At 42.1% G+C, this 25,962-nt stretch overlaps 1 protein-coding gene across 1 annotated transcript in view; it reads left to right on the top strand.

Moving 5' to 3' along the window:
* The window catches only part of LOC144217882 (aldehyde oxidase 2), a 110,484-nt gene that overhangs the window by 30,993 nt on the left and 53,529 nt on the right, over positions 1 to 25,962 (top strand). Inside the window, exons 13-26 of the mRNA XM_077747635.1 lie at positions 940 to 1,049; positions 4,269 to 4,453; positions 5,122 to 5,293; positions 6,766 to 6,858; positions 7,979 to 8,148; positions 8,742 to 8,856; positions 10,331 to 10,453; positions 12,458 to 12,554; positions 13,004 to 13,128; positions 14,038 to 14,171; positions 16,390 to 16,477; positions 19,425 to 19,511; positions 19,698 to 19,889; positions 22,732 to 22,959. Of these exons, the coding sequence (XP_077603761.1) occupies positions 940 to 1,049; positions 4,269 to 4,453; positions 5,122 to 5,293; positions 6,766 to 6,858; positions 7,979 to 8,148; positions 8,742 to 8,856; positions 10,331 to 10,453; positions 12,458 to 12,554; positions 13,004 to 13,128; positions 14,038 to 14,171; positions 16,390 to 16,477; positions 19,425 to 19,511; positions 19,698 to 19,889; positions 22,732 to 22,959 (1,919 nt within the window). The remainder of the gene's footprint in view (positions 1 to 939; positions 1,050 to 4,268; positions 4,454 to 5,121; positions 5,294 to 6,765; positions 6,859 to 7,978; positions 8,149 to 8,741; positions 8,857 to 10,330; positions 10,454 to 12,457; positions 12,555 to 13,003; positions 13,129 to 14,037; positions 14,172 to 16,389; positions 16,478 to 19,424; positions 19,512 to 19,697; positions 19,890 to 22,731; positions 22,960 to 25,962) is intronic.

Below are 25,962 nucleotides of genomic sequence, written 5' to 3' on the forward strand. Positions count from 1 at the left end.
AGAGGCTCCTTCTGGGGCGCTCCTGCCTCCTTTTCAATGACCCCTACATTCCAATCAGCATCTTGCCTCCTTCGCCAAGAACAGAATCCATCTCAGATTTGCTGGGCTGTAGTTTGATCTCATGGCACCTGCTGTGGAGCCACAAACCACATTTTAAAACCAGAAGACACTGCTCTGACCACTAAATTGTAACACTGGGCCGAAAGGAGGGTTTGTGAATTGCTCACTTTGTTTGCAAGATGTAGGTCTCCAGCTTAGATGCCAACGGCAGCAGCAAGAACAAAAAGCAGGGGCACCTGAGTGGCTCAGTCGGTTAAGTGTCCGACTTGGGCTCAGGTCATGATCTCACGGTTCATGGGTTCGAGCCCTGCATCCGGCTCTGTGCTGACAGCTAGCTCAGAGCCTGGAGCCTATTTCAGATTCTGTGTCTCCCTCTCTCTCTGCCCCTCCCCTCCCCACGCTGTCTCTCTCTCTCTCTCTCTCTCTCTCAGAAATAAATTTTAAAAATAAATAAATAAAATAAATTCTTAAAAAAAAAAAGAACAAAAAGCAAATGCAATGACTTGAGCTCTGTTAATAGTGGAAATAAACCCTGTCTCCACTGAAGCTATGCTCTTACCTTGAGCACAGTATTGAACAAGTTAGGTGTAGTTAACCAGCTGCCTGAAAGTGAAAACGGTGCAGCCATGACAGGCCTCAGAGGCGGCAGGAGACCTCGTTCACATAGCACATGTGATGAGATGAGTAAATGTCAAGAGGCTCCTGCCAGCCCTGTCTGTGCAGGGGAGTGTGGGAACCTTGGACTGTCACACGCTAGGACTGCTGCATCACTCGGTGCAGAGGGAGGTGACCTTTTCCTCCTTGCTGCTGACATTTAAGAGTACAGAATAATCTGACATTCCTCACTGCAACTGTGCAGAAATGTCATTTTCTTTGCAGAAGGTACACGGCAGATCCCTCTAAATGACCATTTTCTTGCCGGGTTGGCAAGTGCAGACCTTAAGCCAGAGGAAATTTTGGAATCCGTATACATCCCTCACTCTCAAAAGGTAAGAATTCTGCTGGCTGCTTTTAAGAGTGTGTTTTTCCCTTTTTGTGACGGAACGCAGTCATCTTTTCGTGACGGAACACAGTCATCTTTAGAAATCTGAAAACAGATGGAAGGAAAATAACTGCCCTGAAAACCTGTTTCCTGTCCACTGTAGACTGGCCCGGCACCAAGGCCCTCAGACACCCTCGGGCAAACAGCTCTGAGCTGTGGATTTGGGGTTGTTGTTTCAGCTGCGGGGTGGGGCCTGCTGAGGGCATGTGGTTGTGCCTCCACACCCCTCTGTGTCTACAGATCAACTCTGAGAGGCGCAAATTAAAGCTCTCTGGCTGTGGAACAAGCTTCTCCGCCTGACCCACAAAGAGGTGGAGGCTGGGACAGGGCCTCCCCAGTTCTGACTCTAGCTAACCCCAACAGCTCACAAGAACACGAGGGCCTCCAGATGTTTGCTAACACAGGATATCTGGGATTGATGTGGCCACCCAGCTGGCTATTGAATGTGGCCTCTGTCTTCACTCAATGCTCCGTGTCTCTCCCCAAAACCATACCTGAATCCAAGAGGTTGATCTCTCCAGAAAGAGGCACACACACACACGCACGCACGCACGCTCGCACGCAGGCACACACAATGGTGAAAAGCCAGGAGTTAGCTTGGTTATGCAGGAAGTCTCATATTAAGTCATGTTTTCAGCATGCATGATCTTCGTTTATTTTTCCTTTGGATGGAAACTTTGAAATGTATTCTAGTCCAAAGTGTATCCGTGAAGGCCCAAGATAGAAAACCAGGCAGGCACAAACACCCTTGGTGGCCGCACAGATGGGAACACACTTGAGGCACAGGCCATCACCATTAACCCCCAAGTTGCAACATCAGCAGGTCACAATGCCAAAGCTCCAGTGGGGCAGCCATTGCCCTCCCGACTCCTGTTCTTGATACAAGATTCCCTATTCCACTGTCAGAAACTTCTATTCAAATCCTTTATAACCTTTGCAAAGAGGAAAGGTAGTCATTTCTACAAACCAAGAAATGTGGTGGGTCTCTTTCTTACTTCAAGCAAATTACATTTTTTTCCCTTTTTTAATAGTTTGTTGTCAAGTTGGTTTCCATATAACACCCAGTGCTCATCCCCACAAGTGCCCCCCTCTGTGCCCATCCCCCCCCTTCCACTCCCCCCATACCCATCAGTCCTCAGTTCTGTTCTCAGCATTCAAGAGTCTCTCATGGTTTGCCTCCCCCCCACCCCGTTTCCTCCCTTCTTCTCCTCCACAGTCCTCCGTTAAGTTCCTCCTAATCCTCCTATACGTGCAAATATATGGTATCTGTCCTTCTCTGCCTGACTTATTTCGCTCAGCATAACACCCTTGAGTTCCATCCATGTTGCTACACATGGTCAGATTTTATTCTTTCTCATTGCCATTGTATTCCATGGTATAGATAAACCACATCTTCTTGATCCATTTGTCAGTAGATGGACACTTAGGCTCTTTCCATGTTTTGGCTATTGTGGAGAGTGCTGCTATGAACATTGGGGTACATGTGCTCCTATGCATCAGCACTCCTGTATCCCTTAGGTAAATTCCTAGCAGTGCTATTGCTGGGTCATAGGGGAGTTCTATTGTTAGTTTTTTTTAGGAACCTCCACACTATTTTCCAGAGGGGCTGAACCAGTTTGCATTTCCACCAACAGTGTAGGAGGGTGCCCATTTCTCCACATCCTCGCCAGCATCTAGAGTTCTCTGATTTGCTCATTTTAGCCACTCTGACTGGCGTGAGGTGGTATCTCAGTGTGGTTTTGATTTGTATTTCCCTGATGAGGAGGGATGCTGAGCATCGTTTCATGGGTCTGTTGGCCATCTGGATGTCCTCTTTGGAGAAGTGTCTGTTCATGTCTTCTGCCCATTTCTTCACTGGGTTGTTTGTTTTTCGGGTGTGGAGTTTGATGAGTTCCTTATAGATTTTGGATACTAGCCCTTTATCTGACATGTCATTTGCAACAATCTTTTCCCATTCCGTCGGTTGCCAATTAGTTTTATGGATTGTCTCCTTTGCCGTGCAGAAGTTTTAATCTTGATGAGGTCCCAATAGTTCATTTTTGCTCTTGATTCCCTTGCTTTTGAAGATGTGTCAAGTAAGAAATCGCTGCGTTTGAGGTCAAGGAGCTTGTTTCCTGCTTTCTCCTCTAGGGTGTTGATAGTTTTCTGTCTCACGTTCAGGTCCTTTATCCATTTTGAGTTTATTTTTGTGCATGGTGTGAGAAAATGATCTAGTTTCATTCTTCTGCATGTTGCTGTCCAGTTCTCCCAGCACCATGTGTTAAAGAGGCTGTCTTTTTTCCATTGGATCCTCTTTCCTGTTTTGTCAAAGATTAGTTGGCTGTATACTTTTGGGTCCAATTCTGAGTTCTCTATTCTATTCCATTGGTCTATGTATCTGTTTTTGTGTCAACGCCATACTGTTTTGATGATGACAGCTTTGTAGTAGAGGCTAACGTCTAGGATGGTGATGCCTCCCGTTTTGNTGCAACTTTGCTGAATTCATGGATCAATTCTAGTAGGGTTCTGCTGGAGTCTGTCGGGTTTTCTATGTAGAGTATCATGTTGTCTACAAAAAGTGAAAGTTTGACTTCTTCTCTGCCAAATCTGATGCCTGTTATTTCCTTTTGTTGTCTGATGGCTGATGCTAGGACTTCCAGCACTATGTTAAACAATAGTGGTGAGAGTGGACATCAAGCAAATTACATTTAAAAGCACCCGTGTGCTCAGTCAGTTAAAACATCAGACTTCAGCTCAAGTCATGATCTCACGGTACATGAGTTCAAGCCCCGCATCGGACTCTGTGCCGACAGCTCAGAGTCTGGAGCCTGGACCCTGATTCAGATTCTGTCTCCCTCTATCTCTGTCCCTCCCCCTTCTCACGAGGACAGAGGCATCTGAAGACTAGAGGCGAGAGCACCTGGAAATGATCCAGGCATCCTGGCCTCAGGAAAAGCACACGGTGATCCCTGTTCCTTGAGGGAATTGGGCTTTGGGGGTGGACATTTGGGAGGATTCCATTCTCACTTTGAATGAGAAACCAGCCAACTTGTACTCTAATTGTGCCAAGTGTCTTTTGTGTCCCTTTAGATGGAGTCTAAGTGATTAATTAGTGGCACCAAGAAGCAGAAACTATGCTCTTACTTTTGACGTGTCAAATAACCCCAAATGGTTCTCGTGTCCACAGTGGGAATTTGTGTCAGCCTTCCGGCAGGCTCAGTGCCAGCAAAATGCCTTGGCCGATGTGAATGCTGGCATGCGAGTCATACTCAAAGAAGGCACAGACACCATCAAGGAGCTGAGCCTTTCCTACGGAGGGGTTGGGGAAACCACAATCAGTGCACATAAATCCTGCCAGCAGCTCATAGGGAGGTAAGCAACGAACCCTGCACCCCAAAGGTGAAACTTGACATCAAAAAACAAAAACAAAGAACTAGTGGAAGTTTGGCTCTGACAAGGGTTGTTAACGACCTGGGAAGATGTGAACTCCTATATGTAAAATCACTGCTTGTTCTTTCTGTAATTTTGCTAATAAAGCAAACCTAGCTTGACTTTGACTAATTAGGGGCTGCTCCTTGGGGGAGGGCTACAACAACAATGGACTGTGCCCCACCCCAGTTCTCATGTGCACATCAGTTCTCCCCCAGACCCACACCAGGCAGGCTCCAAGGGCACCTAAAGCCACTCCCACCTGGGTGCCCTCTGTTTCTTCCTCAGTAGAGGCCAGCTGGTTCCTAATGGAATTGGCTCTCGTGATCTGTTTGTGTAATGGTTCCATCATGTTCTGGCTCTTCAACATGCTTGGTTCATGTTGCAACGAACTGGGCCCATCCTGCCCCTGTCATGACCCTTGGGCCACTCGGAGCAGCCTCCCAGGCCTCGATTTTCCTGAAGGGCTTGGGAAGATGATTTCTAAGTTCACTTCCACGTCATAAAAGGAGACTTTGGGTTCTCTAAATTATTATTATCCGGTATCTAGCACATGCTGTGGGATCGAGACTGCCCTTTAAGTGTCCCTTCCTCACCTCTAACCCCACCAGGCCCTGGAATGAGCTGATGCTGGAGGGAGCTTGCAGGCTGCTTCTGGAAGAGGTCTCCCTCCCAGGCTGTGCTCCAGGAGGAAGAGTGGAATTCAAGAGGACTTTGGTGGTCAGCTTCTTCTTCAAATTCTACCTAGAAGTTCTGCAGGAACTGAAGAAGCTTATGAAACTTGTGTCTGTAAGTGGCTTGGCTTTTCTGTGCTCCTTGCAGCCATACGCCCCCAGCTTTTCCACCACTTTTGCAGACTGTCTTATGGGCAGTTTGTGCCATTACCTGTCATCTGTTCTGAGTCAGCCCTTGTCGGTTCCCAACTCTTCCTCCTTCAGGGATTCATCCCTGCAGGACTACCACATGAGGCCCAGGATGCCACACTGTCTTCAGTTCACGGATGTTCACTGTGTGCCCTGAGCAACTAAACATTACAGTGCTCCTGCCTCCAATGTGGGATTTCTTTCTTTTAAAATCAGCTTTTCTGGGGGCACCTGGGTGACTCAGTGGGTTAAGCATCTGACTCTTGATTTAGGCTCAGGTTATGATCTCACAAACTGTGAAGGTTCAGAGCCTGCTTGGGATTCTCTTTCGCCCTCTCTGCGCCTTCCCCCTGCTTGCACTCTTTCTCCCTCACAAGATAAACATTTTAAAAAAATAATAAAATTGACTTTACTGAAGTATGATTACACATAATAAAATGCAGCTATTCATACTCAATGACTTTTAACAAATGTGTAAACCCATGTAGCCACCACCTCAAACAAGCTGTAAAGCATTTGCATCACCCAAAAAGTACCTTTTGACCCCTTTGCAGTCAGTCCTCCCACACCTGCCCCTCGGCAACCACTCGTCTGCTTCATGGCACTATAGATTAGGCTTACCTATTCTAAAATTTTGTATTCAATATAAAATGTAAAAATTTTTTATTTTTCATAACACACTAAAATTTTGTTTGAATGCAAATATTTAAATGGCTTCTTTCTAGATTTTTAAATTGTAAACAAGCAAGGCAAAATATTTTCTTTCTCTCTCTCTATTTATTTCCCAGACCAGAATTATAACTCTCACTCTACCTCATACCCCCTGTTTCAAACCACACCCCATCCCAACACTCGTCAAGTCACCTCAAGTGTTCAATTTTCATTACACGGAGGTAGACCCTCACCAACCACGTTCACCAGGGTAATAATCGCTGCCATTTAATTTCAGAATCAAGATACTTGGTGTGTTTCAGATACCCAGAGAGCTTCCCAATTTTACTGCTGAACTGCTGAGTTGCTGAGAAAAACAATCAAGATGTAGGCTCTTTTGTGTACAGTGAACTCCAGCTCATTCTGGGATGGCTTCTCCGGCCCCCAGTGTTCCAGCTTGTCCTGTCTTTACCCAGCTCACTGACAGGCCTCTCCCTCCTCGGGGTGGCTTGGGGATCAGATCCAAACCAGTCCATCCAGTTCCTCATTATGTGGGAAGGGAGGGCAAGACACCTTCATAAAAAGGGAGACCCTGGGGAGATGATGTGGATTTTGGTATTCCAGGCTACCCCAGCCTAGCAGTTTCTTAGATACTTCAGCCAAGTCATTTTCACACAAACCAAAGCTCAGTTTAATCATAGGCTAATCAGTTTATCTTTATTGTTTTGAATGGTCTCTCAGGACAGCCATCATTATCCTGAAATTTCAGACCGATTCCTAAGTGCTCTAGAAGATTTCCCCATCACAGGACCCCGGGGAGTCCAAAGGTATCAGGTCAGTGAGTATTATTTAACAGAAACTTAAAAACTTAGAGATAAGCTATAGTTATTTGAACAAAGCAAGCTCTTCAGAGTTGCAATTTGTAGTTCTGACTTTCTAATTTGGGCTGGCACATTGCCCTTTGTTTAGGCCAAGTCAGGGAGATGCTGGATCTAAGATCAGGCCTGAGCTACCACTACACACACTGGAGGCTGGACCAACCTGGAATGGTTTGACCATCTGACTAATCATTGATAGTGTCCTCAAACAGCTGTTCTTTGGGCATTTGTTTGATGAACACCTAAGCCAGGTGTGAGGGAAGGACTGAATAAGAGAGTAGCAAGTTTCTGCCTCCAGCCCTGATTGCAAATATCTCATCTCCAGTCAGCAAAACAAGGGCCCTGCCAGTACTTGAACCCACCCTTCTTGAAGGACAATTTAGAAAATATCCATTATCATCTGTTAGCACACAGTCCCTCACCCACCCTATCTACACACACACACACACACACACACACACACACACACACACACAGATTTTCCCTCAGAAGAGTTCCAAAATAAACACTTCCTCCAAATCTGTATCCTCCCAGTAATGTTTTGGGGCCACTTACAGGGGCAGCCAAAGCACCTTGGTCTAGATCTAAGTGGACTCCATTGTCATTTGTTCCCCTCCCCTCTCCCCTACCCCAGGCACTACTCAAGTTGACACTCAAGCTTTTAGCTTAGATTTTGGTTCCCCACCCTCTGGAATTATATCACTTTAGACCTCATCATCTTGATCACTTTCTCTGTAGACAGTTTAGTCATGGAAAAGGTAAGAAAGCAGGACAGGGAGAACCTTTGAGTTCCAGAAGAAAACAGTACAGGGGCACAACTTGGGAAAAGAAGATGACAAAAGAAGAGGCTAAGATGCCCCTTCACCTACTTCACAGTTCAGCCAAAAGGTTGGCATTGCCACATAATTGACAGGACAATTACCCAGTCTAGTAACATCATTGAATTGTTGCACTTATCATCTGACCCACTCCAGTGTTTGTGGTCTGATGGTGACTGATTTCTCAATCCTGAATCAGGAGTGTTGGCCATTTGTGAAGTTTCAAGTTGTCCAGGGCAACTCTTGTCTCCTCTGCAGAGTGTGGATTCTCACCAGTCCCTCCAAGATCCAGTGGGACGCCCCATCATGCACCTGTCAGGTCTTAAACATGCTACAGGTGAAGCTGTATTTTGTGATGACATCCCTATGGTGGATAGAGAACTTTTCATGGTTTTGGTGACCAGTACAAGAGCCCATGCAAAAATCATGTAAGTAAATAGAAAGCTTTCAAAAAATACTTTTAAAAGCACACTTGCAGATATCCACCTGTTGTGCTATGTCCTAAACCCAAAGAACCAAAAATTGAAAGAATAAAGAAAAGGGCACCAACCATCCCCAGGAGGAGGAAGGGGGTGGTATCTGGAAATGACCATTATGAAAGAGAACAAAAATTTCAGTTATGGGCTCCTTGCTTTCTTCTAACCTCATTACACCTCATCTCCCTGCTGTAGCCGCAGGCATGGCTCAAAGGAGCAACTCTGAGTAGGGCTAATACTCAGCTGGTGATAAAACCTTGAAATAATGCATTTCTGAATGGTAAATGCCCACTGTCCTAAGCTTCCCAAGAATGTTCCTTGCCTCAGCCACACGGCCCCTCCCCCAGGTCCTCTCCTGTAGTTAGTGTTACCCCTGGCCCAGCAGGCAGCCTCCTGGACCATATGGCAGGTTAGCTTTTATTGTTTGGGACCTACGCTGGACAGTTGTTCATATTTCTGTTTTCGACCATGTTCTATCCTTTCCTCAGGTCTGGGGCCCTCAAAGCTTGCTGATTTCTACTTCTTGAATATTTCTCTTTTTCCAGATCAATTGATTTGTCTGAGGCCCTTGAACTGCCCGGAGTGGTTGATGTGATAACAGCTGAGGACATTCCAGGCACCAATGGTGCTGAGGATGACAAATTGTTGGCTGTAGATGAGGTACAGAGCATGCTTTCTCAGATGACTCTGTAGATAATCACCAAGGTACCACCTCCAGCTGGTTTTCAGTCCCCGCCCCCCTACATTGTGGGATAGATGTGCTGATTCTTCCAGCTTCTCTATATACCTAACATCTTTATTCAGACAGACTTAACTCTTCTGGAGTCAGGAAGTTACACAGTAAAAAGGAAATCATAAACATACAGAAAAACAAGTCTTAGTTTTCCCACTGTGTGCTATTGAGTCAATTTCTCTCATCTAAAGAATAAATTTAGGAACTGACCTGTATCAGGATACAATACCCTAGAAAAAAGAACAGCCACTCCCTGTTATCTGTATTGAACTCCCTCCCTTCCTAGACCAACTCCACACATACACACCTCCACACCACCCCTCACTAACTTTTATTCACTCCATTTGTAATAAAGTTGCTTTTGCCACCTTTGACAGTTTAATTCAATTCTGCAAACATTCACTAAACACTTGCTTTTGGAGCCAGGCTAATTTGGTTCATGTTCCATCTCCACTGTTCACTAGCCGGGTGCATTTGGGTATCATTATCTGGAAAATGGGAACAATCACTGCACCAATCCCATGGTGTTCTAGTGAGATCTGAATGGGTTAATGCATATAAAATGCTTACAATGATGCTTGGCACGTAAAGGTTCTCAGTAAGTGTTAGCGTGTTAGCTATTATTGTCACTTCTTGATGAGTCACACAGACTTTCTCCTCCATGAAACGATTCACTGTTCTTTTGATTGAACTCCAGATGAAGAGGTCAGTTTTTATTTAAGAGCTATATCATCTGCTCAGGCTGCCATAACAAAATACCACAGACTGGGCCACTTTTAAAAAAGCAGAAATTTGTTTTTTCACAGTTCAGTGACTGATCACCCAAGATCAAGATGTTGGCAGGTTTGGTTTTTCCTGAGGCCGCTCTTCCTGGTTTGCAGGTGGCCGTCTTCTCACTGTGTCATCACATGACTTTTGTCTGAGGATGAGCACCCATGATATCTCTTCCTCTTCTTAAAAAGACACCAGTCATATTGGATTAGAGCTCTGCCCTTATGACCTCATTTAATCTTAATTACCCTTAATTACTTAAAGGCCCTATCTCCAAATACAGTCACATTGAACATTAAGGCTTCAACATTTGGATTTGAGAAAGAGGGGACACAGTACAGCTGGTAACACGAATCAAATTGTACAAGAAACACTTTCCTTATCTTTAAACTCTAAAATGATAAATGATACCATGAAGATATTACATTTGAACCAAGGTTGACAGAGGACACAGCACATTCAGATCACAGCCAATCTCACATCTACTCTGGGGCTTACATTTATTGAGTAAAATGGCCAATAGAATCATTGCCAAACAATAATAACAAAGATACCAGCCACTGGTAAGGGTAAAGTAGGACTATTCCTACTGATATTTTTCTTCCTGCTTCATGCATGTACTTTCTGCAGGTGCTTTGCGTGGGCCAGATCATCTGTGCTGTGGTTGCAGAGACAGATGTACAGGCAAAGAGTGCAATTGAAAAGATAAAGATCACCTATGAAGATCTGGAGCCCATAATCTTCACCATCAATGTAAGCAGACTGGCTGGTTTCTTTCCTGTAAGGTTGTAGAATCAAAAACACCTTTGAAAATTTCTTAATGCAAGACTAATTTTTTTTTCTTGTCACTGGCTTGCCCTGGAAAAATAAGCTTTCTCTGGAAGATATTACTCATATGAATTGAAATTCGCTTTGGCTCTAAGAAATGGCAGGGTTGGAGTGGGGTGAGGAAACAAACCAAGAATTGAAGTTTCTTTCTCTTTTACATTCAAAAAGTCTAGAAGGAATCAATCCAGGGCTTATGTAGAGTTCTGTGTCAGAGATCTGGGCTCCTTGTATCTAGTCACTGCATCAAGCATGGTTTCTATCCTCTAGGTCACACTTTGCTCCACAATGGCTACTGAAGCTTTGGCCATTAAGTCCACATTCCAGACAGAAGAGAGAATGAGGTGATGAAGAAGGGCATCTCCTGTCCCTTTAAGGACACTTCCCATAATCTCACTAGTTAGCTCCTAGTCAGATGCCACACCTCACGGGGAGCTGGGAAATGTAGACTTTATTCCAGGTGACTACATATCCACTAAAAATTGGGGAAGATAATGATAATGGATATTGAGAACAATCATGTTTTCAAAATGGGGTCCCAAAACAGTGGGACTTTCATGATGGAATTACACAGAAATTTCAACTCTTATTTTTGGGTCTAGCGGAAGGAATGAAAATGCTATTAATAAGCAGAAAGAATGGGGGCACCTGGGTGGCTCAGTCGGTTAAGCATCCGACTTTGGCGCAGGTCATGAATATCCTGGTTTGTGAATTCCAGCCCTGCATCGGGCTCTGTGCTGACAGTTCAGAGCCTGGAGCCTGCTTCGGATTCTGTGTGTCCCACTCTCTCTGACCCTCCCATGCTTATTCTCTGTCTCTCTCATTAATAAATAAATATTTAAAAAAAATTTTTTTAAACAATGAATGATTAGAATAGAAAATTCAGATGCAGAGTAGGATTTGCAGGTCCTAACTCAATGAAGGGCAAGTTCAAAGTAACTGAGTTTAGAAAAGCTTTCTTATTTGTGCACTTGTGACAGAAAATAAAATTTTTTCAAAGGCCCCGTGAACCACTTGACATTTTAAAAATGTGCCTAAAAGGCACAACTTGCTCAATATTCTAAGTGTTAAAAAGGTCATGTTTCTTGATCTTTCTAAACCAAACCAATTCTGTTCCAAATTCCCATTTTGCCAAGTTTCCAAGAAGTCCAGACCATTTCTTTTGGCTCAGTCTCCCTCCTGGGGTTGTACTAGGATCCTAATATCAGTTTTTGAAATTTCAATTCTAATCCCATTTCTTCAAGGAGGAAATGGTATCCAGAAGAAAAACCATGAAATATCCTGGGATACAGAATGGTTAGAGTTCTAGAGTTCTCTCAGAATAGGACTGTCCAGAGTCAGCTAAAATTGTCTTTTGTGAATGAAAGTAGGTAACAAAATAGTCATAGATACCAATACTTATTCACCCATCCATTCATTCATTCATTCATTTAAATGACTGTATATATGAGAGGCAGCAGTAAGGGTAGTGGCTAAAAGCACATTTTCTAGAACCAAACTGCTAGTTTTGAATCTTGGCTGCACCACTTACTGTGTAACCTTAGATGAGTTTGGTAACCTCTCTGAGACATGGTTTCTTCATCTGTAAAATGGGGATAGTACTAATAATCACCTGTTCCCTGGACATCCACACTAAAATGAGAAATGAGTATTTATCATCATGAGATATCATAACATCCCCTAATCTCAATTCTTAACATTTCCCTACTCCTTCTTGTTGGTTTTCCCTGCACTCTAGAAGACATCCTCAGACTTCCATCTTGCCTCTGCCGTGAGCCCACTACTCCATTACTACCCTGCTTGATGACTCCCTTCATGCGTCCCAGTAGATGGCTAATTGGGGAGGTTTACTGGCCTTTGACTAAAAAAAAAAAAATGGCAATGGAAGAAAAAAATTTTAATTGACTTTTGTGGTTTATTCCTATCATTTAGGATGCCATAAAGCACAACTCATTCCTATGCCCTGAAAAAAAACTTGAACAAGGAAACATTGAGGAGGCATTTGAAAAAGTCGATCAAATTGTTGAAGGTAAGCAGCTCAGGATATTTAATAGAATCTTTGCATGATTCTGTTCCAGAGCAGACACTGAGAGTGTGTGATTTCTTCCAAGAAAGGGCATCCTCTAAAGACTTAGCACTTTGCCAGATTTCTCTTATATCTCTTTCTCTCAAATTGTGAGGGAGGGCGCCTTTAGAGGTGAGGGGCAGAACAACAGAATAAATAGAAAAATCCTTAGCACTTTGTTTAGTCAAAGACAGAGAAACAGAACCAAACACTTCCAATTTGTTATACAAAACTATAGTCTCTGAAACAGATTGCCCTTAGCTGCTGCAGAACAAATGCCTGCTCCATCAGTTCCTTGGCCAGGACAAATCCAGACTGGTCAGTCCACATCTTACATGCTTGGGAATTACTCAACATGGTAGTTTCCAATGAGCACACACTTTCAGGAATTTCCCTTTGCTTGCACTTAACAGGAGAGGTTCATGTTGGAGGACAGGAACATTTCTACATGGAAACACAAAGAGTGCTTGTTATTCCAAAGGCAGAGGACAAAGAGCTGGACATTTATGTGTCAACACAGGATCCAGCCCACGTGCAGGTGAGGTCCAGGATTGCCCTTACCTTCTGAACTTCCTAATTTCATCATGGCCTTCAATCCCCATACCCTTGCAGTCAGTAGCCATTCTTCCTGTAGAAACTTGATGTCCAAGTATTGGACATCAGTGGAGCAGCTAAGTAAGATACCAAAACTCTTTTATTTTTTTTTTCTGGTCTTGTCAAGTAAGTACAAGAACAGCTGTGGTGAAGGGGATTCACAGCACACTTATCCTGGTGACCACTGAGTAATGTATAGAACTGCTGAAACACTATAGTGTACACCCAAAACTAACATAACACTGTGTTAACTATACTGGAATGAATATTAAATAAAATTAACAAAATTAAAGAAAAGAACAGCCACAGTCATTTCAGTTTTAAAGAGTACATTCATTTGTGACATGTTTAAATGAGCTCTATGATTGGATAGCAACACTAAATTATATCTGTACTTGCCTTTTCTCTAAAATAATCATTACAGATAACGTTTGGAGTAAACATATCACTTTACAGCACATTTTAATTCTCCCAGTCTCAAAGTGCTCTAGGTTTTAGCTGCAAACATTTTCTTTAGAAGTTTGTCAGGCATTTGCTGATTTTCACCTTATTGGAAGGTAAGTCTAGGCATTTGGCTAGGATTCCGGCTCTGACAGGAATCCAGGATTTTGACAGTTTCCCTTCTGGAAAATACTATTTTTCTGCTGGAAAGGCTGTTCTGTAAGATTAACGATGTTAATGAACTCAACAGAGCTCTCTGCTAAACGGATTTACATTATCTTAGTTTGGGTTTTGTTTTTTGTTTGTTTGTTTGTTTTCTGACAGTAAGTGTGGATGAATATTGCTGTGATGTTTCAGAAAACAAAAGGTTTCTTTGCCATTTCTTGTAAAACTTTTCCATTACCTTTCACAGAAAACAGTGTCCTCTACTTTAAACGTCCCCATCAACAGGATTACCTGTCATGTCAAGCGGGTGGGTGGAGGTTTTGGCGGAAAAATAGGAAGACCAGCTGTATTTGGGGCTATTGCAGCTGTGGGTGCTATCAAGTAAGTGTGCTCCGGGATACAGGAGGGTGTAAACTGTACAGAGCTAAGGGCAAATCCATGGACTGAGAGTAACTTGGATTGCTGTCGTAACTACCCAAGTGTCCTTGGGCAACTCAGGCTCCTATCTCTTTTTCTTTATAATTATAGATATAATACCACCTTCTTAGAGTTATTGGAAAAGTCACATGCACCAAGGACTTCAAATGAGCTATGAAAAGGAAAAGTGATATTATTAGTTAAACAGCTCCAAGGCTGAGGCTGCCCCTCCCTGAGCTTCATGAAAGGTGACCCATTTAGGGGTGGGGCCAGTCTCTTGCCCAAGTGGAATGCCAAGGGGGAGGCTCCTCCTCGACTTTCCCTTCCTACTCTAGCTGCAGACAGGGTGGCATGAGGAAAGAAAGGCTCCCACCCTCTGCCTCTCTGCACCTGGAAGGACTGGCTAGTCAATGTTTGCTTAATGACAGATGACATCCTCAAAGAGAGTTCCCAGGCTAAGGAAATTCCCAGCAAGGAAGGCTTGCTCCTTCGCTGTTCATGTTGTTCAGGTTGCTGGATTTTCTGTTTCTTGTTCATTTTCTATGACTATTTCTTGGTAGTTGCAAAGTATTGTCAGAGACCCAATCAGCCTGCAAAGTTCAAATGTCCTGCTTCCTTTGACAAATTCTGTGTAGTTCAAAGCTAGGTCCTAAAGCACTCAGATGTTTGTCTTATTCTGCAGTGAGAGGCAGGAAATCACAAGATCTGAATCCCATCTTCAGTTCTTTCCATAATGAACCTCTCTATTCACACCCACCAAATACCCAGAAGGAGCAATCAGTTCATCATACTCCCAACAGGCTTTGTGCCTTTAAGACTTCTCAAGCATTACTGCACAGTAGACGCATCCGACAAGCATTTAAGTAAGTCCCAATGCCTAGGCTGCCCCATGCCAATGAGGGCATCAGTATAGTTTAAAACTAACCCAGTGGTTCCACTGTGCAGCCAAGTGTGGCAACCAGTGTCTTACGCTACAACCCCACCTTAGCACACATCTGGCATGCATTAAGTAGTCCCCAGAGCGGTGTTGCCAAATTGTTGATAATAAGAGTCTCTAGGGGCTCCCGGAGTTGTGAGTGTCCCGGAGTTGTGATCTCATGGTTTGTGAGTTCAAGCTCAGCCTGGAGCTTGCTGCTGTCAGAGCAGAGCCCACTTCTGATTCTCTGTCCCCCCCCTCTCTCTGCCCCTCCCCTCTCTCAAAAATAAAATAAATAAGAGTCTCCTAGGCTTATAGAAATTCCTGTCTCTCCATCCCAGACCCACTGAGTCAGAACCACCAGGGGGTGGACACAGAAACCTTACATTTAACTGATGCTCCAGGTAGTCTTCACCATTAAAAAAACAACAAAAACCAAAACAAAAAAAAAAAAAACACAAAACAGGAAACCTTGTGCCAGAATTGTAATTTTCAACATGCACCTGAAAGTATCTCATAAGAATCACTGAGAAAAATTCCAATTCTAGGGCCCCTCCCTAAAGTACCGAATGAGAATCCTAGTGCTAAGGGTCAGTAATCTGCATTTTTGCCAGCATGTCGGATGATTCTTCTACACTCCAAAGTATGGGAACCACTGCCCTGGAGATACAGAAAGGCTGAATCTCCTAGCTGCCCAAAGGCCCTACATGGCCAACATAATAGCATTCATGGGTGAAAATTAAAATGCTGAGCCAGCATCCTAAAGATAAGTACTTGGCCTTGCTTTTGCAGTTGTGTTAAGTATGGATTTATCTACTTGCATTCTTTCAACTTTGTAACTAGTGGTGGGGATATGCAAAGTGGCTGGATCTGGGTGAGCATGAAATCTGAACCCTTAAGAACACAAGTTAACTGGAATTCATCATTAATCACTTTAGCTAGATCTCTAACTATTGAGTTATAGGCTACAGAAAAAGTAGTAATTTAGTCATATATTAATTCAGATCAGTGCCTAGCTTATTGTATGCACTCAAGGACTATACGTGGGATGGATGGATGGATGGTTAAATGAATGGCTGGATAAATAGGTGGGAGAATGGATGGAGGATGGATGGCCAGGAAGGTAGCTAGATGGATGCTTGGGTAGATAATTAAATGAGGGGTTGAATAAATAGGCGGTGGATGCTAGATGGGTAGGTGATGAATAGGGGAATGGATCAATGGGTGGGTGGAATGGATAGAAAATCTAAGATTTGTTTTCTTTAGAACTGGTCATCCCATTCGTCTTGTTCTTGATCGTGAAGATGACATGTTAATAACTGGGGGAAGACACCCATTATTTGGAAAATATAAAGTGAGTATTCAGCTTGAAATTATTAAGATACCTCATTTTAAGAGACTCTTAAATATAGAGAACAAACAGGGCTGCTGGAGGGGTTTGGGGTAGGGGAATCAGCTAAATGGGCAGGGGGCATTAAGGAGGACACTTGTTAGGATGAGCACTGGATGCTATATGTAAGTGATTAATCACTAAATTCTATTCCTGAAATCATTATTACACTAAATGTTAACTAACCTGGATGTAAATTAAAAATAAGAAGAAGAAGAAGAAGAGGAAGAAGAAGAAGAAAATTTTTAAAATACCTCATTTTATCTTACTGGTTTTTGTCGTTTTCTATTATTTTGATTTTGCTAAATTCTAAAAACAAATAATAATCTTATCCAAAATAGTAAATAAGTGGGGCACCTGGGTGGCTCAGTAGGTTAAGCATCTGACTCTTGATTGCTCAGATCATAATCTCACAGTTTATGAGATAGGGTCCTATGTCAGACTCTGCAATAACACCAGAGAGCCTGCTTGGGATTCTCTCTCTCCGTTTCTCCCTCTCTCTCTCTCTGCCCATCTCCTGCTCACATGTTCTCTCTCTCTCTCAAAATAAATAAACATTAAAAAATAATAATAAAATAAAATGTTAAATGAGAATGCTGTGTATTTGAATTCTCATATTTTTATGAGGGACTTTTAGTACATCTAGTATAGACTGGAATGTAAAAATACAATTTCAAATGATAAAAACATTACTGAAAGAATAAGATTTTTGTTAGTAGTTCCCCAAAGACAAAAAATGAAAGAAGCTCGAACATTTGTTATACCAAAACTTCTTGACTATTAAAATATTTTGCGGTTGAAATATTTGGAAACGATTTTACCATTTTTACTACATAATCATTTTTACAAGTGTTTCTGCCAAGTTGTTAGGAAAGTATCACAAAAGTTCCTTGAAAATAGGAAAAAAAGATCCACGAACAATGAAATAATTTTAAATTGTTTCAAACCATGCTCATTGCCTTTTTTACAACTACAGCATAAACACCATTAAAAATACTGTTGACATCTGAGTTGCCTGGGTGGCTCAGGTGGTTGAGCATCTGATACTTAATTTTGGCTCAGGTCATGATCCCAGGATTGTGAGATCAAGCCCCATGTTGGGCTCCACACTGAGCATGGAGCCTGCTTAAGATTCTCCTCTCTCTGTCTGTCTGTCTCTCTCTCTCTCAATCTCTCTTTCTCACTGTGCCCCTTTCCGGCTCTTTCTCTCTCTCAAAAAATAAAAATAATAAAAAATACTTTAACATTTAGTTGACAAAAATAGTACTTTTCAAATTTGTGACTGAGTTTTTGGAATAGTTCTTATGTAATGTGTTAGTTCTATATTAAATGTGTTCTATCTGGGAATTGCTTATAGTGTATATATAGCACTACATATAGCAACCTCTACCTGAGGTTGCCATTGCCTTCAATTACTAAATTATTATATTTCTTGGAATACTAAAGCCATACCACAGCACCATTTTATTTCTTCCATTGGCATTAGTAATTTTTATAATTAGAGAGAAAAGGAAACAGTTGGCCATTAATTTTTATTTGCCTTCAAATGCAAAGAAATGAATATTCACAATTATTATTATCTTCTAGTACCAAGAACAATGTAGAGCCACATTCTGGGATTGTGGCAGTTTGCGTTGTTATGGTGGTTGTTGAGTTCTTTGGTTTTGGCCCATTATAAACCAGGCTTTATTTATGCTGTAGTTGTGAGACTGTTTTAATACTAGTACTTATTTAGAAGGTTCTAGACTTTGAATATTTTGGTAATTATGGTTTTATAAAATATAACTTAAATGAGGAAAATAAACTTTGGAAAATCCAAGTTTTATTTTATTTTTAAAGAAATATAATTTTACTTTCAATATGTTTGTGTGAGACGTGTGTGTGTATATGGATAGACAGAGAGAGAGAGAGAGAAATCCTCATTCATACCTAGCTAACATAGTTTTGCTCAGTTTTTCAGAGCTGTTTGTAAATTAGCATAATAGATGTTTATGTGTGAAAAAGTCCTTCCAAAAATTCTTAAAGTTTATAAACATTTTAAGAATTCTCTCTGTTACCTTATTTATTATACTATTTTGCTTAGCAATCATTTCTTTGTGAAAAGTCAAAGGTAAACTTCAGCCTAGCGTTTGTCAAAATTACCATGAATTCTGAATTCATGGATTTCCCTGCATTTGCTCGAGTTTGTTATCCAATATTTCCATAGGTGCTAGTAACCAAAAAGCTGTGCCCATTTTCAGAATGTCCAAGGCACCAGGGCCAACCCTTTTCTGGTAGAACTACAACAGTCTTTTCAGTCTGTGCCGTGCAGACCAACTGGTCTACGTGGGTGGGAAGAGAATGGCAACTTCAGAAAAATACAAGGTGCTCTTGTGAGTCCCAAAAAGAACATCATCACTAGTTCACATTTGTTATATCCTTAACCAATCACAAAGCACTTCATCAGCTCCCTAAATGGGAGCAGCCATTCTCATGTCCATTCCCCAGCATCCACTTCTGAGATGCACTGTGATTCTTTCCCACGCAGTCTGGAATTCCAGAGACTTTCCCATCAGGGGGAGAAACCACAGACTAAATTAGAAGGAAAACTAGTAAAAAGTGAAGGAGAATCTGTCAGAAGTAAAGAAGAAGAGGGTGGCAATTATACAGCAGGAGGCAAGCAAGGACTTTGGAATTCCACACTGACTGTGAAGCCGGAAAATTACATGTTGAAAGGAAAGGCTCAGCAAAATCCAGGTCACAGGAGGTCTTTGTCACCCAAGCATGGAAAACCAAGGGATAGCCAGATGTGACATACCACCAAGCAAACGGAAGAAGAGTCTGTCTTCAATTCCACCCAGTAGTAGAGTTGGGCTATGACTTGAACTGTAAATTTTAAACAAATCATAAAATGTCCATCATTTGGTGACAGGTGGGATTCATGAACAATGGGCGAATCAAAGCTCTAGACATTGAGTGTTTCATTAATGGAGGATGCACACTGGATGACTCTGAGCAGGTATGTGCATCAGAAACTAGCACCATCCCTAATCATGAATAGAATGCAGAATTTCTAGATGAGTCTTTCTGGAGCATGTTTCTTCAGGTACTTATCAAGTTCCACAAGCAGTTAGACTCTGTACTTGACTTTTACAGAAAAAAAAAAGCATTGTCCGATATATATTAATATCTCCTTTTACTTTAGGTAACAGAATTTCTTATATTAAAGCTGGAAAATGCCTATAAAATCCGCAACCTTAGATTCCGGGGCCGCGCATGCATGACAAATTTACCATCCAATACGGCCTTTCGCGGATTTGGCTTCCCACAAGGAACCCTGATAACAGAATCTTGCATCACAGCTGTGGCAGCCAAATGTGGCCTTCTTCCAGAAGAGGTAAGATTGTCATTAAGGTCGTAACCAAAGTTAGTCAAGAATCAGACAAGGCAGGGAACTAGCTACCCAAAGAAAAAACATAGAAGAACCACTCAAATTAGTCCTGACTCAGAATTCAAGATAAATTAAATGCTCCCTGAAGGAAATGACTCCACTATCTTCCTACCTCCTTAGACAAAAAGCTTTCTGGTTCTTTCTTTTTCCTTACTTGTACAAAAATAATTACTCTTTGTTTTTAAAGTTTATTTATTTATTTTGAGAGGGGGAGAGAGAGAATCCCAAGCAGGTTCTGCACTGTCAGCACGAGCCCGACCAGGGGCTCAAACTCAGGAACTGTGAGATAGTGACCTGAGCCAAAACCCAGAATTAGATGCTTAACCGACTGAGCCACCCAGGCACCCCAAAAATAATTACCCTTTTAAAAATTTTAACCAGTAATTAAAGTAAAAAGTGGGGCAACTACGGGCACCTGGGTGGCTCAGTCAGTTAAGTGTCTGACTTCGGCTCAGGTCATGATCTTGCAGTTTGTAAGTTCAAGTCCTGCTTTGGGGTCTGTGCTGACAGCTCAGAGCCTGGAGCCTGCTTCGGATTCTGTGTCTCTCTCTCACTCTCTCTGACCCATCCTCCACTCATGCTCTGTGTGTGTGTGTCTCTCTCTGAAAAATAAATAAACGTTAAAAAAAAGGTTGTTTTTTTTTTAAAGTGGGGGCACTTATGTGGCACAGTCAGTTGAGCGTCTGACTCTTGATCTCGGTTTAGGTCATGATCTCATGGTTCCTGAGTTCTAACCCTACACTGGGCTCTGTGCTGATGTCGCCAAGCCTGCTTGGGATTCTATCTCTCCCTCTCTCTCTCTGCTCCTCCCCTGCTTGTGCTCTCTCTCTCAAAATAAATACATAAATTTTTAAAAATTTTTTTAACTTTTAAAAACAGAATAAAATAAATAAATATAGTAAAAAATGAATGTCCCCTTCTTCATTCCATCATCCCTATTAGTCAAGGGCAACCATTGTTAATGGTTCTATGTTTATTGTTCCAGCCCTCTATATTCATATACACATATATAAATAAACATAAACATTGATATATAATATATATGTCCATAAGCAGTTATTTACCAAAATGAGACTATAATAAACATATAATTCTGCACCTTACTTTTTCTACTTGACAATAGGCTATGGCTATCTTCCTGTGTCAGTAGAATAATCCACTTCATTCTTTTTCATAACTGAATAGTCTTATGTAATGTGGACTTACTATAATTTATTTAGCCCCCCCACTATTTATATACATTTATGTTGTCACCCATTGTTGGCTATTAAAATGATGTTGCAAGAAACATCTTGGTACCCATTTACCAGAATATACATGTATTTTTGCTCTGTTGTATATGTCTGTAGAATAAATTTATTGAAAACTTTCGAGAGCTCTCCTGTGAAAAGAATGCCCTCTAAAAATATTATTTTGTATAGTACCCTAGAAGGTGCACAGTATATACAGGATGCTAGGCCAGAGAGAGGCAGTCACTGGCAATTGAGATAATCAATAACACTTTTCTCCCCCTCACACATTTCAAGTAGACCCCAGCCTACATTTTATGCTTCTTTTTCCTGTTTCCCCAAAATAGTCCATCTGCTCCAGAAAGCACTCTCTTTATAATGTCCTTTGAACCCCTTTGCCACTAAGTCCAACAGAGAGGACCACTGGGTTTGTGATTGTCAGAGTACTTCCCACACACAAGAGAACACCTACATATTGTACAAGGAAGACAATAGTTATCCTCAGAGAAGTCACATAAAGTATTCTATGGGTGTAAAGGAGGAAGACATCACTTTGGCTTGGAGGGAGGAGAGTCAGGAAGAACTTTCCAGAAAAGATGACACTTAACATAGGCCTTAAAGAATAAGAGGCACAAAAAAATTAGTTAATTAGTTAAAAATAAATTTAAATTAAAAAAAAGAATAACAGGGTTGCCTGGGTGGCTTAGTCGGTTAAGCGACCGACTTTCGCTTAGGTCATGNAAATGCAGCAACTTGAACAAGGGAAGGCAACCTCTTTGTGGTTCAGTTTCCTTATCTATGTAATGAGGGCAATATGACTCACCACACAGGTTTCCTACAAGAATCAAATGAGTTAGCACTTTGTTTTCATAAAATGAATAGTATTTGTTTCATAAAGTGAATAGTATTTGTTTTCATAAACTGGATAATATTCTTCCAATGTTACTGCCAATAGTAATAATTCTTTTATTGTTACTAGGGTGAAATGAGGATAATGAAAATTTCCTGAGCATATCTCAGCAGGCTCTCCTTCTTTGTCAAGTCTTGCAGGCTTCTAGGACATAGGACACACCTATATTCAAATACATTTTTAGAAAGATTTGACCACACATTCCGAAGACAATCAGAAGGCTTAGGGAAGATCTGCTATTTGTTATTAGCTGCAATGCTATTCCTCTCTATCAGAACAAATTTTCAGTTATGACAATAAATCCTTGCTTTTATTTACAATCTACCAACTCTTCTTCATCCTCTGAATGCTGTAGGAAAAAAGGAATATCTGCTTCTTTCAGCCCCTTCTTCCTACTGCCATTCAGGGGTCAGTTACTACCCCTGCCCTCCACTCTCAGGAGGGAGAAGCCCTGATTGGTACATTGAAGAAGAAATAAGAAATAACCCCCATGATTTTTGTAAAAGTACACGTTGTTCAGAGAAAGAAGATATACCCTGTCTTCTCCCCACCAAAGTTTGTGTTTTAATGGGGAAGCTTTTCAAGTATCGATTTTGCAGTCAGTTTCTATCTTACCATAACTATTGACTCCACTTCTCACCCATTTCAGATTAGGGAGAAAAACATGTACAAAACCATTGATAAAACCATCTACAAACAAGCATTCAGCCCTGAGACCCTTCTAAGATGTTGGAATGAGTGTCTGGACAAGTCTTCCTTTCACAGCAGAAGAATGCAAGTGGAAGAGTTTAATAAGAAGAATTATTGGAAGAAGAAAGGCATTGCAATTATCCCCATGAAGTTTTCTGTTGGCTTTGCTGCAACAAGCTATCACCAGGTAAAGCTTTTATATGTGAGAAATAACCCTCATGTGAGATGCACTGCTACCCCAATCAGCTCTTGCTGACTTTGGGAGAGTGGAGTATGTCCCAGGCACTGAACCCCTCCATCCCCCAGCAACTGGGAGAAATGTTCAGAACTCTCCTTCTGCAAGCACATTCAACAGTGCAGTAGAAAAATGTCTCGGTGGCAGAAAATGGCATCAGCAAGCCTGAGAACTGCCCCAGTTTAACTGCCAAGACACAGCAGTGACCATGACCACCACCTCATCCAACACTGAATCATCCCTATTCTAAGGTAACAAGAGCCCACAAGGCCCATTGTGCTGAGCTTTCTGTGCCCTGAGGTTATGACTTAGGCAGGAAGGGGGCCTCTCTTGGTCTGTGCCCCAGATACCTCAGTTCTTCTCAGTGCTCCTAAGTCTAGGCAGAGAAGTCACTGCATGCTGCCCTGACCAGCTGGCTGTTTCAGGCTACCTCTCCCAGGAATATGTGTCAGTGCTGATGGGGAAATAGGGAGGTATGGTCCAAAAATCCTTCCAGGTAGATTTGCAAAAGGAAGAGGCAGTTCATTCAGAGGCCCTCTCCAGAAGGGGAGAAGGAAAGGTGGCAAATAGATGCGCCCATTAAATAATACAAGACTAGTACAGACGAATCTTCCCAGCAACCTCAATGGGTCACATACGGGAAAGCTATTTCGAAACTAGGAAATGTTGCTTCCCCATTATTTTCCACCAGAAGCAAAGACTCTGCAACTGAAGAGATCTTATATGCATTAGATCTAAATCTAAAAATACACTAGATCTCCATTGTGTGTATATCACAAAAAAACGTTTTTCCACTTAACACTCAACTACTAGCAGCCGCTAGACACACACACATGCACACACCACAAAAGCTGCCCTGTCCAAGGAAATCCTTCTTAGGGAATAAAGAAGTTGCCCCAAACCCTAATCAACGGGAGTCAGGTGGACCTGAGAAATCCTTGCCCTGCCACTTACTAGTGTGTGATATGAAGCAAATTAATTAATCTCTCTGAGCCTCAGCTTCCTCAATTATAAAATAAGAATAATAATCCTTTCTCTTAGGATTGATAAGGATTCAAAAAGCTAATAAATACAAAGCACTCGGCAGGGTTCCTGAAACTCTGTGTAGTGGTTCTAGGCAGCCCACAGCTCTCCCTCAGAAGTTCTCAGGCACACCTCTCAGGTCTGGGGCTCCTTCAGCAGGTAGGATGAGACCCCCTGGCCTCCTGAGTCACACTCCTGTTCAGACACAGCATGCCCATTCTCTACAGAGGTGCAGGAAAGGTAACTGTCACACCTACGAGCTGGGAGTGACTCACTGTTGGAGCGTAAGAGATTCTAGATATCTGCCTATGTGGTTTTTTCTCTGACACCAAATGTTGTGTTTTTTCTGCTTCAGTTCTCCAATTCTCCAACACCAACTGAGCATGCAACAATTCAATTCAATTCTGACACTAACTAACCAGAGTTAGCACAGACTCCACAGATCAAGGGCTAAGTCGCATAAGACTGCCTCCACTTAACACACCAGTGAAAGAGGGGTGCCCAAGCTACTCACACTTCTGCCCAGGCAACTACAAAATCAGGGAGTTTCCACTACCCACCTCCCTTAGGTTCAGTAATTTGCTGGAACAACTCATAGAACTCAGGAAAGCATTTTACTTACAATTATTACTAGTTTGATACAAAGGATATCAGCCAAGGAGAGAGGGCAAGATGGCGGAGAAGTAAGGAGCTCCGTACCTGCACTCGCGCCCATACATCACACAGAAAAGATCTGAAGCCATTGGAAACCTTACAAAACCAGAGAGATTGGGAGAAAAAGGATGCAGAATCCACTGAGAGAGCCTTCTAACGGCTACCTCAAGAAACAAGCCAGAGTACACAAGGTGGAGAGTCCCAAATATCACTACGAATAGGAAAATAAAATAACCAAGGTCCCAACAAGAGAGACCAAGGGATACCATTCAAAAAACACTCTCTGAAAGGATAGGCCCTGGAAAGTCAAAGAGTCTTCTTGGATATAGCATCGCTCATAGAAACAGAGAGCATAAAAGGTCTTTAAAGCCAACAAGAGCCGGAAAGCTAACTAAAATGACGAAACGAAAGACCTCTCCTCCAAAGAAACTCCAAGAAGAAATGGCGGCTAATGAACTGCTCAAAACAGATATCAGCAGCATAACTGAACAAGATTTTAGAATAATAATGGTAAAATTAATAGCTGGGCTTGAAAAAAACATAGGGGACATCAAAGAAACTATGGCTACAGACAGAATGGAAAAAAAAGGATATCAGCCAAGAACAGCCCCATGGAGGAGATGCATAAGGCAAGGTATGGGAGAAGAGGTGTGGGGCTTTTATGCCCTCTCATTCCAGCTTATGGGTGTGTTCACCAACCCAGAAGCTCCCCAAACCCCATCGTTTGAGAGTTTTATGGAAGTTTCATTACATAGGTGCACTTGATTAAATCATTGGCCGTTGTGATTGAACTCAATCTCTAGCTCCTCCCCCTCTCTGAAGGTGAGAGTGGGGAGGGCTGAAAGCTGGAACCCTCTAACCATGTGTTTGGTTTTTCTGGCAACAATTCCCACCCCCCACAAGCTGTCTATGTTTCCCTCGAGAATCATCTGAACAGCAGACAAAAAATAATAAGTTCCCAGGATTTTAGGACCTCTGTGCCAAAAATCAGAGACAAAGACCATATATTTATTTTTTATTATACAACACTTCCACACACCTGTATGGCTGCCCCTCATCTGAACCACAGTCTACTCTCTGCCATCATCCATGGGAGCCAACTTCTCATCTTGACACACACAGAGACACACAAATCCTTAAACCAAGCAATGATGTTAAATCTCTTTTTGAAAGGTCTCCAGTTTCTTCACAGAGTTCCAAATTGATGCACTCTAGAATCACCAGGCTGGGAGTTGAAATGTATTATTTCAGGGTAGCTGATGACTCACAAACCTGGAA

The sequence above is a fragment of the Crocuta crocuta genome, unplaced genomic scaffold (assembly GCF_008692635.1).
Source record: "Crocuta crocuta isolate KB4526 unplaced genomic scaffold, BGI_CrCroc_1.0 scaffold159, whole genome shotgun sequence".
Lineage (NCBI taxonomy): Eukaryota > Metazoa > Chordata > Mammalia > Carnivora > Hyaenidae > Crocuta > Crocuta crocuta.